The sequence below is a fragment of the Gossypium hirsutum genome, chromosome A10 (genome assembly GCF_007990345.1).
Source record: "Gossypium hirsutum isolate 1008001.06 chromosome A10, Gossypium_hirsutum_v2.1, whole genome shotgun sequence".
NCBI lineage: Eukaryota > Viridiplantae > Streptophyta > Magnoliopsida > Malvales > Malvaceae > Gossypium > Gossypium hirsutum.
Window position 1 is genome coordinate 10,778,076 of NC_053433.1, and position 15,824 is coordinate 10,793,899.

At 35.6% G+C, this 15,824-nt stretch overlaps 1 protein-coding gene across 1 annotated transcript; it reads right to left on the reverse strand.

Annotated features, from left to right (window-relative positions):
* Positions 1 to 12,227: 12,227 nt before the first annotated feature.
* LOC107895708 (exocyst complex component EXO70B1) lies at positions 12,228 to 14,941 on the reverse strand. The gene has a single exon (XM_041078694.1). The coding sequence runs from the start codon at positions 14,677 to 14,679 to the stop codon at positions 12,448 to 12,450; it is 2,232 nt and encodes a 743-aa protein (XP_040934628.1). The 5' UTR covers positions 14,680 to 14,941; the 3' UTR covers positions 12,228 to 12,447.
* Between the last annotated feature and the right edge of the window lie 883 nt (positions 14,942 to 15,824).

The window sequence follows — 15,824 nt, forward strand, 5'->3', positions numbered from 1 at the left end:
TTCTTTATTCGGAAGTGCACACATAAACATATACGTGTTACACATGTTGTTCCAATAGGGTCGGAAGCGTGTAAATTATTGTACTAAAAAATCACACAAAGTTCAATTCCCAGGGAAGAGAGGTGGATCACATGGATCTCTTAAATACCAAGTCTTTCCTTAGACAGAATGTCCCTTCTATAGTAATTTAATAGCACAATTAAATACTACTATTATACCCTCAAATATTGAAAGAAAAATAGGACAAGAAAGAACACAAGAGATTTAACGAGGTTCGGTAAATTATACCTACGTCCTCGGGCACTAACACCAGATGATAACTTTACTATCTCCAAAGTATTACAAACAAATAGAATTCCTTAAGAATTCTCAAATGGGAGAAGAGAGAAAACTAAGAGAGAAAGATTGGTTGGGATGAATTGAAATGAGAAATGAGAAGGCCTATTTATAGTTGAGGTTTAAGGACCAAACAATAAATAGCCCATTATCTCAAGGACCAAAAAAAAATTATCCCATGCCACTTTTTCAAAGTCAACTTTAGGGTGCTAAACTTGCACCACTTTGTATTGTTTGCCATTAATGTTGTCTCCCATTAATGTTAACAATCTCCACCTTGAAGATTTGATTAGGATAATCACATCTTCACACACTTCCTTCAACTCCCCAAATTCGATAAAGCTATCTTTTGTAGTGCCTACAAATGCGCTCTCGAGCGCCATACACCTGAAGGTGCTCAAATTCTCAGGATGTTAATCAAGTTCAAACAATGATTAAACTTGATTGTTGTTACCACCTTGGTCATCATATCTGCGGGATTATCTGCTGTCGAAATCTTCTGAAGTAGAATTTTTCCTTTTTCAAAGACTTCCCGCACAAAGTGATATCTTACGTCGATATGCTTGGTTCTTGAATGATAGACTTGATTTTTCGCTAAATGAATAGCGCTCTGACTGTCACAATATAAACTTATGTGACTTTGAACAACTCCTAAGTCTTTCAACAATCCATTAAGCCAAATAGCCTCCTTAACAGCTTCTGTAACTGCCATATATTTTGCCTCTGTAGTAGACACAGCTACTGTAGACTGTAAGGTAGACTTCCAACTCACTGGGGCTTTCGCAAGAGTAAACAGATACCCCGTAGTTGAACGACGTTTATCTAAATCACCAGCAAAGTCGGAATCAACATATCCAACTACAAACTGACCAAGTGCTTCACCCTGTTCAAAAATTAAACCAACATCTACAGTTTTTCGAAGATACCGTAGAATCCATTTCACAGCTTGCCAATGTCCTTTTCCAGGATCATGCATATACCTGCTCACAACTCCAACAGCTTGTGAAATGTCAGGCCTCGTACACACCATCGCATACATCAAACTCCCAACTGCATTAGCATATGGGACTTTCGCCATATATTCTCTTTCATCTTCAGTCTTCGGAGATAATTGAGCACTAAGTTTCAAATGAGAAGCAAGTGGGGTACTTACATGTTTTGTGTTTTCATTTACACCAAAACATTGTAATACATTTTTCAGATATTGCTTCTGATTTAAACAGAGCTTGCCTCTCGGTCTATCTCTACTTATCTCCATGCCGAGAATCTTCTTGGCCTCACCTAGATCTTTCATCTCGAACTCTTGATTCAACTGAGCATTCAGCTTATCTATCTCATTTTGGCTCTTCGAAGCGATTAACATATCATCAACATACAAGAGTAGATAAATGAAAGATCCGTCATGCAGCTTCTGCAAATATACACAATTGTCATATTTGCTTCTTGTGTACTTCTGCCTTCTCATAAAGCTATCAAATCGCTTGTACCACTGCCTCGGGGATTGCTTCAATCCATATAGCGATTTGTTAAGCTTACAAACCCAATTTCTACCACCAGCATCTGTGTATCCTTCTGGCTGAGTCATATAGATCTCCTCTTCTAACTCACCATGCAAGAAAGCCGTCTTAACATCAAGTTGAACTAGCTCCAAATTCAACTGTGCTACCGAGGCCAACAAAATTCTAATGGAGGAATGCTTCACAACAGGGGAAAATACATCATTGTAGTCAATTCCCTCCTTCTGAGCGTAGCCTTTAGCTACCAATCTTGCCTTGTAGCGAATATCCTTCTTGCTAGGAGATCCATCTTTCTTTGCGAATACCCACTTGCATCCGATTGCCCTTTTACCTTTCGGTAATTGCGCCAACTCCCAAGTATTGTTCTTCCGGAGAGACTGCATTTCTTCATCCATGGCGCTTTTCCATTTATCACTTTCTAAGCTTTGCATTGCTTCTTGATAAGTGATAGGAATATCATCAACAACGGGAAGGGCGTAGGCCACCATGTAACACCCCTTACTCGTATTCCGGCTCGGAACAGAGTATGAGGTATTACTAAGTTTTTTAAAAAAAATTTCGACAGCATTTCTGCTTAATTTTGCTTAAACCTCCTGCAAATTTAAATCACAATCCAATATATATATATCAACCAAACTCATTTATAATAATACTCACAATTTAACTATTAATGAACACCACATTTTAAATCAAACCATAACATATATTTACAATTTTTGGTGATTTTCCAAAGTTAGAACAGGGGATCCCGAAATCAATCCAGCCCTGTTTCAGTAAAAATTCAGATATCTCCAAAAATACAACTCTTTTGCTTATTCTATTTATTTCATATGAAAATAGACACATTCAGCTTCAATTTCATATATTATTCAGCTTCCCATTCATTTTCCACCATTTATGGTGATTTTTCAAAGTTACCCATCTGCTGTTGTTCAACACAGTTTATAACTAAATCGTTCTTTTTTTCGTTTTTGATATTTTCTCCCATCTCATACATGGATCGATTTAGTATCCAACTCAATATTTGCCCCATAAAAATTTCCACCATATGGCAATATTCACCTTCCACACTTTTTCGTTGAGCACTCGGAATGTTAACCGTTATTGGTGGATCTCGCACTTAGCACCACCACTTAATCTGGGAATCAGCACTTAGCAACCCCTTGGGGGAATCAGCACATAGCAACCCCCTTTTTATTTCAGAGATACGGTGGATATCGCACTTAGCACCACCAATGAACCGGGGAATCAGCACTTAGCAACCCCTCGGGGGAATCAGCACATAGCAACCCCCTTTCACATTTCAAAGATACGGTGGATATCGCACATAGCACCACCAATGAATCGGGGAATCAGCACACAGCAACCCCTTTATGTACAACATACTTCGGCTTATTCCGAGTGTTCAACCCATAAATCATATATTGCAACCCTTTACCACCTTTCCCGATTTAACAACATTTTTAGGATATGGCCAAACATTTATTTTAATTCCAAATAAATCTCAACATATATCAATTAATGTCAAAATAATACATCAAGTCACGTGTTTACTTACCTCGGTGCAAAATATCGTAATTTTGCACTTCACTCCACTATCTTTTCTTTTCCTCGTTTGAGATAATCTTCACGTCTTTCTTGATCTATAATAGCAAATTTAACTCATTTAATGTTCACATTCATTAAAATAATCCACCACCCAACTTTTTGAAAAATTACAATTTTGCCCCCAAACTTTTGCATAATTACACTTTTGTCCCCAAGCTCGGAAATTAAACTTCATCACTTATTCTTAGGTTTTATGACATGCTGAACATTTTTCCCTTCTATGGCAACATAAAATTCTCACTCTAACATACACTTATGAACAATAATTATTTTTACCGATTATGCCTATTTACCCGTTTTCGCTTAAAATCGCTTAGCAAAAGTTGTTTAACATAATTTATAGCTTCATATTCCACCATAAAACAGCAAAATAAACACATTTCACCTATGGGTATTTTTCCAAATATGAGCCCTAACACGAATTATTGCTAGAATAAGCTAAACCGAGTTACGAGGATTCCAAAAATGCGAAGAACATTAAAAACGGGGCTAGGATGCACTTACTATGAGCTTGAGAAAGCAAAGAAACCTTAGCTATGGCTTCCTTCAAATTTCGGCAGCAACTAATGAGGAAGATGATGATTTTTGTCATCTTTTTCCCATTTTATTTTTTTTATTACCAAATGACTAATATGCCCCCACTTAAAAAAAATCTATTTCTCTCATTTCTTATGTCTATTTTTGTCCATCAACTAACTAATGGTCTAATTACCACATAAAGACCTCCAATTTAAAATTTCATATCAATTAGATACTTCTACATATAGAACTCAACTTTTGCACTATTTACAATTTAGTCCTTTTGACTAAATTGAGTGCCCAAACGTCGAAATTTTCGAACGAAATTTTTACGAAAATTTTCCGTGAAATTGTAGACCATAAAAATATAATAATAACCATATTTTCCCTCGTCGGATTTGTGGTCCCGAAACCACTATTCCGACTAGGCCCAAAATCGGGCTGTTACACACCATATCAGTAAATCGAGCAGGTTTACGAATTTCTCTCCGTGGCCTTGCAACTGCAACTGGTTCTGGTGTACTTAGTGGTTCTTGGGTCAGAACCTCTTCAACCTCTAATTTCTCCATTGTGGCTGGAGAATTAGACTTATTAACTGGGCAAATCCCCATCTGCTCAAACTCCACCTGTTTTGGAGTACACTCCACCTGCTGTGGAGTATTGCTCATCTGAATATCTTTATCTGCTACCTTTTTCAATGTGGCAGATTCATCAAAGGTAACATCTCTGCTACAGATCATTTTCTTTGTGCTTAAGCACCAAAGACGAAATCCCTTCACTCCAGAAGTGATTCCCATAAAGAGAGCTTTCTTTGCCCTCGGATCTAACTTTGACTCCTTCACATGGTAATATGCAGTGGTTCCAAACACATGTAAGGAATCATAATCTGTAGCCGGTTTTTCAGACCATACCTCCATAGGAGTTTTTCTTTCTAATGCAGATGATGGCAAACGATTAACAAGATGGCCAGCGTATGTCACAGCCTCAGCCCAAAATTGCTTGCCCAACCCAGCATTGGACAACATACATCGAACTTTCTCCAGCAATGTTCGATTCATACGCTCTGCCAATCCATTCTGCTGTGGTGTATCCCTAACTGTCCATACTCTTGGCACACATCGAAGAACGGATCACTTTTATATTCCCCTCCATTGTCCGTCCTAAGCCGCTTGATTTTCTTGCCAGTCTGGTTTTCGATCATAGTTTTCCATTTAAGAAAAACTCTAAGCACTTCATCCTTAGTTCTCATGGTATACACCCAAACTCTTCTGGAAAAGTCATCAACAAAAGTAACAAAGTAGTGTTTTCCTCCCAATGAAGGTGTCTTGGAAGGCCCCCACACATCTGGGTGAACATATTCCAAAATACCTTTTGTATTATGGATAGCAGTACCGAATTTCACTCTCTTTTGTTTCCCAGAACACAATGCTCGCAAAATTTTAATTTGCAAGCCTTTGCACCTTTCAACAATCCTTGCTTTGCCAGAATTTGCAAGGATTTTTCGCTGGCATGTCCCAACTTCATATGCCACAACTGTATTGAGTCCAATTCTTTGTTGCCGGAAGCTGCAGCGACTGCTCCAATAACTGTACTACCTTGGTAGTAATACAAGTTATTTTTCCTGATGCCCTTCAATATCACAAGTGCGCCAGATGTCACTTTCAAAATCCCATCTCTCATAGTAACAACTGAACCATTGGATTCCAAGGCTCCCAATGAGATGAGATTTTTCTTCAAACTGGGCACGTACCGAACATCAGTCAGAACTCTGGTTGATCCATCTTGATTCTTTAATTGGATTGAACCTATCCCAACAGTTTTACAGGCATTGTCATTGCCCATATAAACAACTCATCCATTTAGTTCTACTAAATCAGAGAACCACTCCCGGTTAGGGGACATATGATAGGTACAACCCGAATCCAATATCCACTCATCTGAATGGAACGACGATGATGATACAACCAGTGATAGTTCAGAGTCACTAGTATCATGCTTTGCAACACAAGCATCTACAGCAGCTTTTCCCTTATTCTTCAGCTTTGGACAATTTTTCTTCCAGTGGCCTTTCTCATGACAAAAAGCACATTCATCTTTCCCGAGTCTGGACTTTGACTTTGATCTCCCCTTTTGAGTTTTCTTCCGAGTGTATGAACGACCTCGGACTACTAAAGCTTCTGTATCTCTGATTGAGTTTTTCTGTTTATCCTTCTTTCTCTGTTCATAACAGTATAAGGCCGCACAGACTTCGCTCAGAGATATATCACTCCTGCCATGAAGTAGAGTAGTTTCTAGGAACTCAAACTCCTCAGGAAGTGACCCCAACAGCATCAAAGCCAAATCTTCATCTTTGAATGTCTCATCCATATTCAGCAAATCAGTGACTAACTGATTAAATTTGGTGATGTGATCATTCATTGTGGTACTTGGGACGTATGTGAAGCGAAACAGTCTTTTCTTCAAGTGGAGCTTATTTTGACTGTTTTTCTTCAAAAAATTTTCTTCAAGTGCCACCCACAACTTATTTGCAGAAGTCTCCTTTGAAAAAGCATACCTCTGCTCTCGAGAAAAGCATGATCGAATTGTGCCACATGCCAACCGATTGATCGCCTTCCAATCTTTCTCCTGTACATCATCTGGTTTCTCTTCATCAATGGCAATGTCTAGACCCTGCTGAAAAAGGGCATCTAGAACCTCACTTTGCCACATACCAAAATGGCCCGTGCCATCAAAGATCTCCACGGCCAGTCTTGCATTTGCAATTGTCGGTCTTGTCCATATGGACGATATTGAAGCTCCTACACCGACCGTTTTCTCCATAATCTTTCAATATACCTAAGGAAATCTTTTCTGATGTGGAAGATCAGTTCAAACTGCAACCACAGAGCATACTACGATTAACCTTCGGCTCTGATACCACTTGTTGTTCCAATAGGGTCGGAAGCGTGTAAATTATTGTACTAAAAAATCACACAAAGTTCAATTCCCAAGGAAGAGAGGTGGATCACATGGATCTCTTAAATACCAAGTCTTTCCTTAGACAGAATGTCCCTTCTATAGTAATTTAATAGCACAATTAAATACTACTATTATACCCTCAAATATTGAAAGAAAAATAGGACAAGAAAGAACACAAGAGATTTAACGAGGTTCGGTAAATTATACCTACGTCCTCGGGCACTAACACCAGATGATAACTTTACTATCTCCAAAGTATTACAAACAAATAGAATTCCTTAAGAATTCTCAAATGGGAGAAGAGAGAAAACTAAGAGAGAAAGATTGGTTGGGATGAATTGAAATGAGAAATGAGAAGGCCTATTTATAGTTGAGGTTTAAGGACCAAACAATAAATAGCCCATTATCTCAAGGACCAAAAAAAAATTATCCCATGCCACTTTTTCAAAGTCAACTTTAGGGTGCTAAACTTGCACCACTTTGTATTGTTTGCCATTAATGTTGTCTCCCATTAATGTTAACAACACAAAAGAAAGGCAAATGGAGAGAAACAAACACATACATGTGAGAAACACAGATGTTAGTTCACCTAAAAAAGAGAAACATGTTTCATTGTGGTTGTTCTTTTATGCAATAAAGTAAACCAAATTTTTGCATCAGATAGCAAAACAACTCCAAAGAGTAACAATATTGGGTTCAAGAGAGTCGGTACATTAATAAAATATCAATTCCATTCTGGAAACTTTAATAAAATATATTATTTAAAACTAATTAATTAATAATAGGACATAAATTATGTATGTCAATAAAATGTATATAATAAATTTAAAATGTTTTTCTATTGCAATTAATTTAGTTCAAATCCCATGTAGATATATTTTTGAGTTTTTTTATCTAAATAATCTAAAAATAATAATTAATTACGAAAAATGTATTGAAAACAGATTAATTACGAAAAGAGACATTTGTTACAGTGTTCTGACTGAGTCGCTTAAAAATTTGGGGGATCTGATATAAAATTTCCTGTTTTGTTTGGCAGCTGAAAAAAACCCTTAATGTGGCTGCACCAAACTTTAAATGGATAAATTTCTTCATAAGCTCCACTTATTTATTATTTTTTTTATAAACCCCTTTTTTATTATTTGCTTCGTATATAATTCAGAGTTTCATACTCCATGCAATTCAACCTACTTTCATGATTTGTGCCTGGCACTACGTGTTTTGGCATAACTCTTGTTTCGCCACTTTGAGCCTAAGAACTAGGAAGGTGTCTTGCCCTTATGACTTATAGTGTTCCCTATGCAAGCATCAATGTTGTTTTCGCATATCATGTCATAACGACAATGATGTAAGTCCATTGCAGTCACTGTTTTCGTGTTTTATTTTTTTGCTGAGATGAGTGGATCAATTATATATGCCTTTGGTAGGGGGATAATTAGCCTTGAATGCATCTATTCATTTTTAAAATATACATCAGTTACCCTATAGGGAAGTTACATACTTACATTTATTTTGCAGTTCTAGGGGGTAGCACTTTCCTGAGGTATTCTGTAAAACAAGGCTGGTTATTACATAAAGAAACTATACTTGTTATGGCCCCTAATCAAAATGGCTCTCCATTGTCAAGTTATGTTTTTGTTTGTAATTCAAGGCTTGAAGCTGGGGTTTGAGAACAAAAGAAATAATGACCCAAAAAAGTGCAGTGTTTTTGTGTGGTTGAATTGCATGGAGTATGAAACTGTGAATTATATATAAAGCAAATAATAAAAAAGAGGTTTATGAAGGAAATAAAAGAAAATAATAAATAAGGGGGTTTATGAAGCAATTTATCCATTTAAAATTTGGTGCCGCCACAGTTAAGGCTCTTTTCCAGTGTCGAAACCCTTTTTTTATTTTGAAAACAATGGGAATCGACTTTTGAAAACAAAAATGCGGAGTCGCCACCAATCTCTTGATTTAGGTGTGATTGGACCATCTATTAAAACGTTTTATTCAATGAAAAATGAATTTGGTTTAGGTAAAATAAAAAATGGGTTCGAGAGTCGGTTACGCATGAGGAAAGGTTAGCACCCTCATTACGCTCAAAAACTGGTACCAAATTGATTTGCTGCTGTCCGTATATCAAAAGTTTTAAAGGAAAAATTTTCCGGAGTATGATTTTTTTAAAAATGTTTGAATAGCTCAAATTAGCGGTAAAAAATCTCTTGTTTCAAAGACATGCGGTTTCATATCCAGTACGATTGGGTATGATTCCTTATACCTTTAAGATGCGATCGATTTTCGACTTTTGAAAAACTTATACATTAAAATTATAAAAGGTTATCTAAATATTTAGTTCACCGGAAAAGGTTATACCCAGTACGATTGAGCATGATTTTCCGAATTCCCCAAACATTAGATATTGCCTTATTTCATAATTTTTAAATAACAGAAAATTAGAAATTTGCTCAAAAACACGTTTATTTGCATAAAAACTCGAGATACATGTTTATTGAAATAGTTATTATAAAATACAAAATTCAAATCAAATTATATATGAAATATTTAAAATACAAATTCATTCAAAAATTGGTAATCCACAAAATAACTTAAATAATGTACTAAATATGAAGGAATGACAATACATGATATAAAATAATATACATAATAAATTTATGAAACATGTATATACAAGTAAAATTAAGTATAATACAAAGTAAATATATAAGTTATATAGTAACAAAAAATTTCTAAAAAAACAAGGTCATCTTCAAAAGGCAAAACTATATTTTCACATAAATTTAGTGATATGTATTTATAAAATTATGTTTATAAAGAGAATTTGGAAAGAAATAATATAATTTTACATGAAACAAATTGATTTAGAGTGACGGAACATATAAATAATACGTATAAGGATAATGAAATATGAGAGCGTATACAATAAATGTGATTTAAAATTGGTTCTTAAAAGGAATATATTATACACATAAATAACTTTGAAATAGGATATATGCATAGAAAAATGTTTACATAAGGTTATACGAAAATATTAACATGTACTATAGTAAAAATAATTTAATATGGGTTATATACATGTGAAGAAATGTTAGAAATAATTGTATTGGGAGGCTCATTACTTCAATTAGTCCCCGTGTTCCTCGAATGGATCTCTTAATTATTGAGAGGGTTGTCCAAAAGCAGTATATAAGGCGTACCCAGTAAAACTTACAAGTAAACTAGATATAGAGATGGCGACTAAGGTTGCTGTTTCCATTATTATATAATTTCAAGATCACAATGGGTCTATGATAAGATTGTTTATTTATAGCGGAATGATATACAAAGTCAACAGATCTCACTGAATACAAAATAAGATTTATGGCTACACAAACCGTTGAGGGTAGTTCTAGATCTGGTCCAAGACGAACTGTTGTAGGGGATTTTTTGAAACCATTGAATTCGGAATATGGTAAGGTAGCCCCTGGATGGGGAACGACTCCTTTGATGGGTGTCGCAATGGCTTTATTTGCGATATTCTTATCTAATCGTTAAAGTTAACCGCCCCTAATTTTTTTCAATTAAAGCTATCATATGGCGCAACCAAGATGTGTCATGTGACAAAAAATAATAAAAAATTAAATTTTAATAAAAAAATATTAGTAATTAGAAAAAATCGTAAAAAAAAACATAAAAATATAGAAAAATTTATAAAAATTTATAAAGTCGTAAGAAAATTATAAAGAAATATAAAATTCATAAAAAGAATTATAAAAATTATCGTATCAAAAGAAGTATTTTATATTTTTTCTATAACTTTTATTGATTTTTATTTTGTATCGTTTTTCGCCACATATCAAGTTATGTTGCGACACGTGATGATTTTAACTAAAAAAATTGGGACTATTAATTTTAACAGTCAACGATTGAAGTTAATAGTTAAAGGGCCTTATTAATGCATTTTTATAATTTTTAAATTTTTTTATTAAAATTTATTATTTTCTATTATTTTTTTGACACATGTCACGTCAAGATTGTGGCACGGGATGACTTTAATTGGAAAAATATTAGAGACAATTAACTTTATCAGTTAAATGTCAAAGAGCATTTTTAATGCATTTTAACAATTCAAGTATCCAATTAAGTGAAAAAAAAAAGCAGCAAGTAGGGGCTCTTTAATATTTATTTAAAACATATATTATGATGTGGTTGGGGTGAGTTAAAACTAGTATAAATAAAAGCACATACATAATAATTAAAACTGAAATAAATAAAATAAAAATCACTTTTCTCCTTTGAGAGTTTAAAATAAATTAATAAGTGTCCCGTGTAACAGAATTTGAGTTGTGGGTATAAAATTAGGAGAACTTGAATTCTATAGTTGTTGAAATGGATTAGGCAAAACCAAAATAAATGGACCATTTGTGAATCATCGAACAAATATGTATATTCCTAACACCCAAGCCAATAGTTCCTTTTTTTTTCTTCGCTACAAAACAAAATCACATAACTAAACAAAGTAAGTCGGTTATGTGGACAAGTAACTGCTGTTGCTCTTCCTTTATGGCCAGTGGTTGACGTCGTATGTCCTATACCAAGGAGATATATTTGGCAATGTATCTAATGTCAGCCATTATCAGGGCTAATTTCCATTGAACCTGTATTTTCTCGATGAAATTCTTTTCCCATTTCTTGGTTGGGTAATACACCCGACAGCATTGGATGCGTAGTCTTCTGAGTTGCCATAAAAGATATCGAGCAAGGAGCAGTTTGACATGGTGTTTGCTTGATCGTTGGTAAGTGGTAGCAAATTAATTTTACAGGATTAGGGTTGATGCCATGGATTGCAGGTGCTACACCATAGTTTGATGTGTTTATGTTGTACCGAAGAGAAAGGATACCATAGTACGGTTGTAGTTGGATTCTTTGGTCGATGTCAGGGGTTGAGTAGCACCAATGATTTCGATTAGATTGCGTCATTGTTGTGCTGATAAGCTCTGTTGTCTGTTGTGTTTGAAAAGCCAAGTTGAATTCACCATGATTTTGTATTAGAGAAATATACTGCATTCCTATGTTTCCATAATTGCCATACGGTGGATATCCAGCCTTAGATTGTTGATTTGCCAACAGTTAACTTTTAGGAGGATAAAAAAGAAAATAGAACTAGGAAGAAGCTGGGTCATAATTAATAAAGAGTTGAAAGTATATTCTGTGTTAGCCAATCACTAACCACAAATCATAGAGTTCATCATTGAACATGATGCTCTTCACATATATTTGAGTGAGATACTAATTATGAAAAATAATACATGCAAGAACAAACGAAATTGAATTATAAAAAAAATTAAAAAAAAATGCATGTTTCTTCTCTATGATGGCACATTTAATTCATACCATCCAACCCAAGCAGCTTAAGTTGCTGTCTAAATCAATAAAAAAACACTAACCAATTGTTTTCTTGGTACAAAAACATTTTTAAGGCTAAATAAGTTGAATTTCTTTTTTTTCTTAATTATAAATGTTGAATTAATTATGTTTTCTTGCCCCCTGGGTTTCCATCAAACAGATCATCAATATAAGTCTCTATATCCTCAGCCTGGAACTTGATGTACTTCTCCGTTTGTCGTCCAGGATCCAAGTATTGAGAGTATCTTCCCAAGAATGACCTGTAGGCTGGTATCACCACTGATGCTATGGACACCCTCAGCTCTGATTGCAGTTGCTTGTCGTACACCACCCAAGTGCTTTGAGTCCTATGTATTTCATCGAACATGGCGTTGAAGCTTTTGAATTTCTCTTTCAGCACCGGTTTCACCACCTTTCCCCGCACATTCAGTCCGTCATTGCTTATGCAACCCAGCAGCTTGGTCCACGTCTCTCTTTGGTAGCTCTTATGGTAGTTTCTAACATCAGACGATCTTTTGCGGCACCAATTATCCCCTACCACTTTGTGGAGCTCTACTGTTCCTTTTATCTTTTGCAACATGTAACGTCCGTTGTTCATCATGAAGATGCAGCTCAATGAAATATCCTTGTAAAGCTTTGACTTCGCCTCGATAGCTGAATCTAACAAATCCATGATTCTCATCAACTGCTCTTGAAATGGGGGTCGATCTTCTCCGGCATCATTCTTCTTGTACTTTAATGAGCGGCTCTCGTAATCCCGAGGCCTGCTTGTTGAATCAGCTCTTTCAATCTTGGAATGATCTTTGAAGACTTGCTCTATTGTATCCTTGTACTCGCATGCATACTTGAGATAATTCATTATGTAGCGGGTTAACGGATGAACCGCTCCGCCAGCAACTGGGGTTTTGCCTGTATCCGATTTGATTGAATTCTCAAGATCACAGAATATGCAAATCGCAGATTCACCGATCCTACAACGGCATGTCGTTGTTTCCGTCCTGAGTTCATTAGCGCATTCCTGGGGAAACACGCTATCAATGGCAAAAAGATTATCGCGCAAGGCCTCGTACATATCGAGAAATTTAAACAGCTTCTCCGTGGTAAGCTTGCAAAAGGCAGCTGCTTCAGGGAAATTGAGAAATTGGATGAACAAGCCACGTGCAAGGTTAGTGATGATTGTTTCATATAAAGAAGGATGACCGGAGAAGATTGTTTCAGCCAACTTGCGCTCGGCAGGGAAGTGGACATTGGCACATTGTTTAAAGATGGTGATCCATGGAGGTATTTCCCTTTCCAATAATTCCCATGGCATCTTTTGAGCATCATCTATACTAATCTTCTCGAACCCAAGATTCTTCAAGGTCTCCCCAATTATATGCATCCTACAGGTCATGTAAATCTCACGACATTCAAACTCATGTCCTCCCGAGATCATCTCCATTGCTATTTTATTCATGTAGGCCAAAACTTGGTCAGAATACTCTTGTAACTTGGATTCCTCAGCAGGTTTATCTTCGCCTTCACCAGCTTCAGTGCCTTGATCTGCAGCTGTTGCTGCTGCAACCTCTTGTTTAGGAACAGGTTCCACGTTTCTTAACTCTTCCAGGAGATACTTGAATTCGTCCTCCAGATAACACAAAGCACGAAAATGGATCCCACAAATGCGGTTGATTAAAGGGCCCTGCTTGGACTCTGGTTTGATGGGTGCCGATAGATCCTTATACAGCTTTAATATCTGCCTAACAACTTTGAAAAACAATGGATCATCCTCGGGAGGTTGTTGCCCCTTCACTTTTGTCTCAGCAGCAGTGGATTCAAGCTTAGATATTTTCTCTTCAAGAAGATCCAAATACTTTTCAATGAACTCCGGGATCTCTAAACCTTCATCTTCAACTCCCTCCTTTTCCTTCTCCTCCTTTTCCTCCTCTTTCTTCTCCTCCTTTCCTTCCTCCTCCTTCTCCTTCCCCTCCTCCTCCTCTTTCTCCTCCTCCTCCTTCTCCTCCTCCTCCTCTTTCTTCTTCTTCTCCTTCTCCTCCTCCTCTTCCTTCTTCTTCTTCTCCTTCTCTATCTTCTCCTCCTCCTTCTCCTTCAACATGGTGGAGAGATTTGACAAGAAATGTTCAATATCTTCAAAGGCTGTTTCAAGGGTATATGGTGGAGGAGTAGGTTCTTCAGGTTCGCCTCCTTCATTTTCTGCCTCTTGAGGCTTTTCTTCAGTTTCAGTTCTATCAGTCTCAGTTCCCTCTGGTTCCTCTTTCTCATCTGCAGCTGCCTTTTCTTCTTCATTGTCAACTTCGGACTTGTTTTCGTCGCCATCTGCCATTTTAAAACTTGATGACTTTTCATCCTTTTCCATGGCTAAGTTTTTACAAGAAGGAAAAAGTAGTAGGAAAGGCCACAAAAAAACGAAGATACGAAGGAGGAAACTATTGTTGCATTCTATATTCTTTTTTTACAAAAGAAAGGAATTAATTTGGTGTAGTTTTTAATTTTTAATTTCTATGAATTGAAATAGAAATGGTCATGGTGGTGGGGGAAATGTAGGGACAGGAAATTGTTGTGGAACATGATAAGGAAAGAGTTGATTGATCCGTTTTTAGGAGGGTTGACCAATGCAATGTGCCCCATTACCCCTATTTTGGCATCTTTTTTCCCCTGCTTCTTCGCTTCTTCTAACGGGATTTTTTAAGTATTTATTTCTTATATATATATAACCCCATCTATTACTTGATTCACACTTGATTTAAGTCGATTGAGTTAACGTACTATGCATAAATATGCATAAAATATTTAATTTAAGTTGATTGAGTTAATGTCTCATATATAAATATGTATATATATGCATAAAATACTTGATTTAAATTGATTAAGTTGATGTTCTATGCACCTTCTATTACTTAATTCACATATGATAAATACTCATAAAATAATTAAAAACTCAAAACTTTAGTTTTTTATGTAGAAATATTAAACAGCTAAGTGTTGGTAAGTTAAGGTTTTATCTTGACATATGAAGGTGAGACAATGAGTTTCCAAGACGACATTGATGATACCAATACTTGGGTGGCAAATAGAATTTAATTGGGCCATCATCTAGTAGCTTATATTTCGCAGTGCCAATGTTTCGTCAAGCTTTTACTTCTCTCTCTTTTTTTATTAATCCTCCTCTTTGCTGCCTAACAAGTATTTCTACATGGATTCAAAGCTTTTTATATGTCCACAATGTAAAATCTCTATGTAAATATTATACAAATCTATATATTTATATTATATTATTTTTTTTGTTTTTCATTTTATAAAAACAATTTATTTTTAATTTTAATTTTTTAATATGCTTAAATCTGAAACTTATCTTTATATTTTAATTTTTAATATAATTTGATATCTATATTTTTACAATATTATTAATTAATCAAAATAGTTAATACTAACTTTTCAATTAACTCCCTAAATTTCGTCAAATTCTAATTCCGACTCCCAACTTTCCAGACACTTATAAAA

Coding starts and splice junctions, on each gene's coding strand:
- LOC107895708 (XM_041078694.1), bottom strand. CDS start 14,679: ATGGAAAAGGATGAAAAGTCATCAAGTTTTAAAATGGCAGATGGCGAC.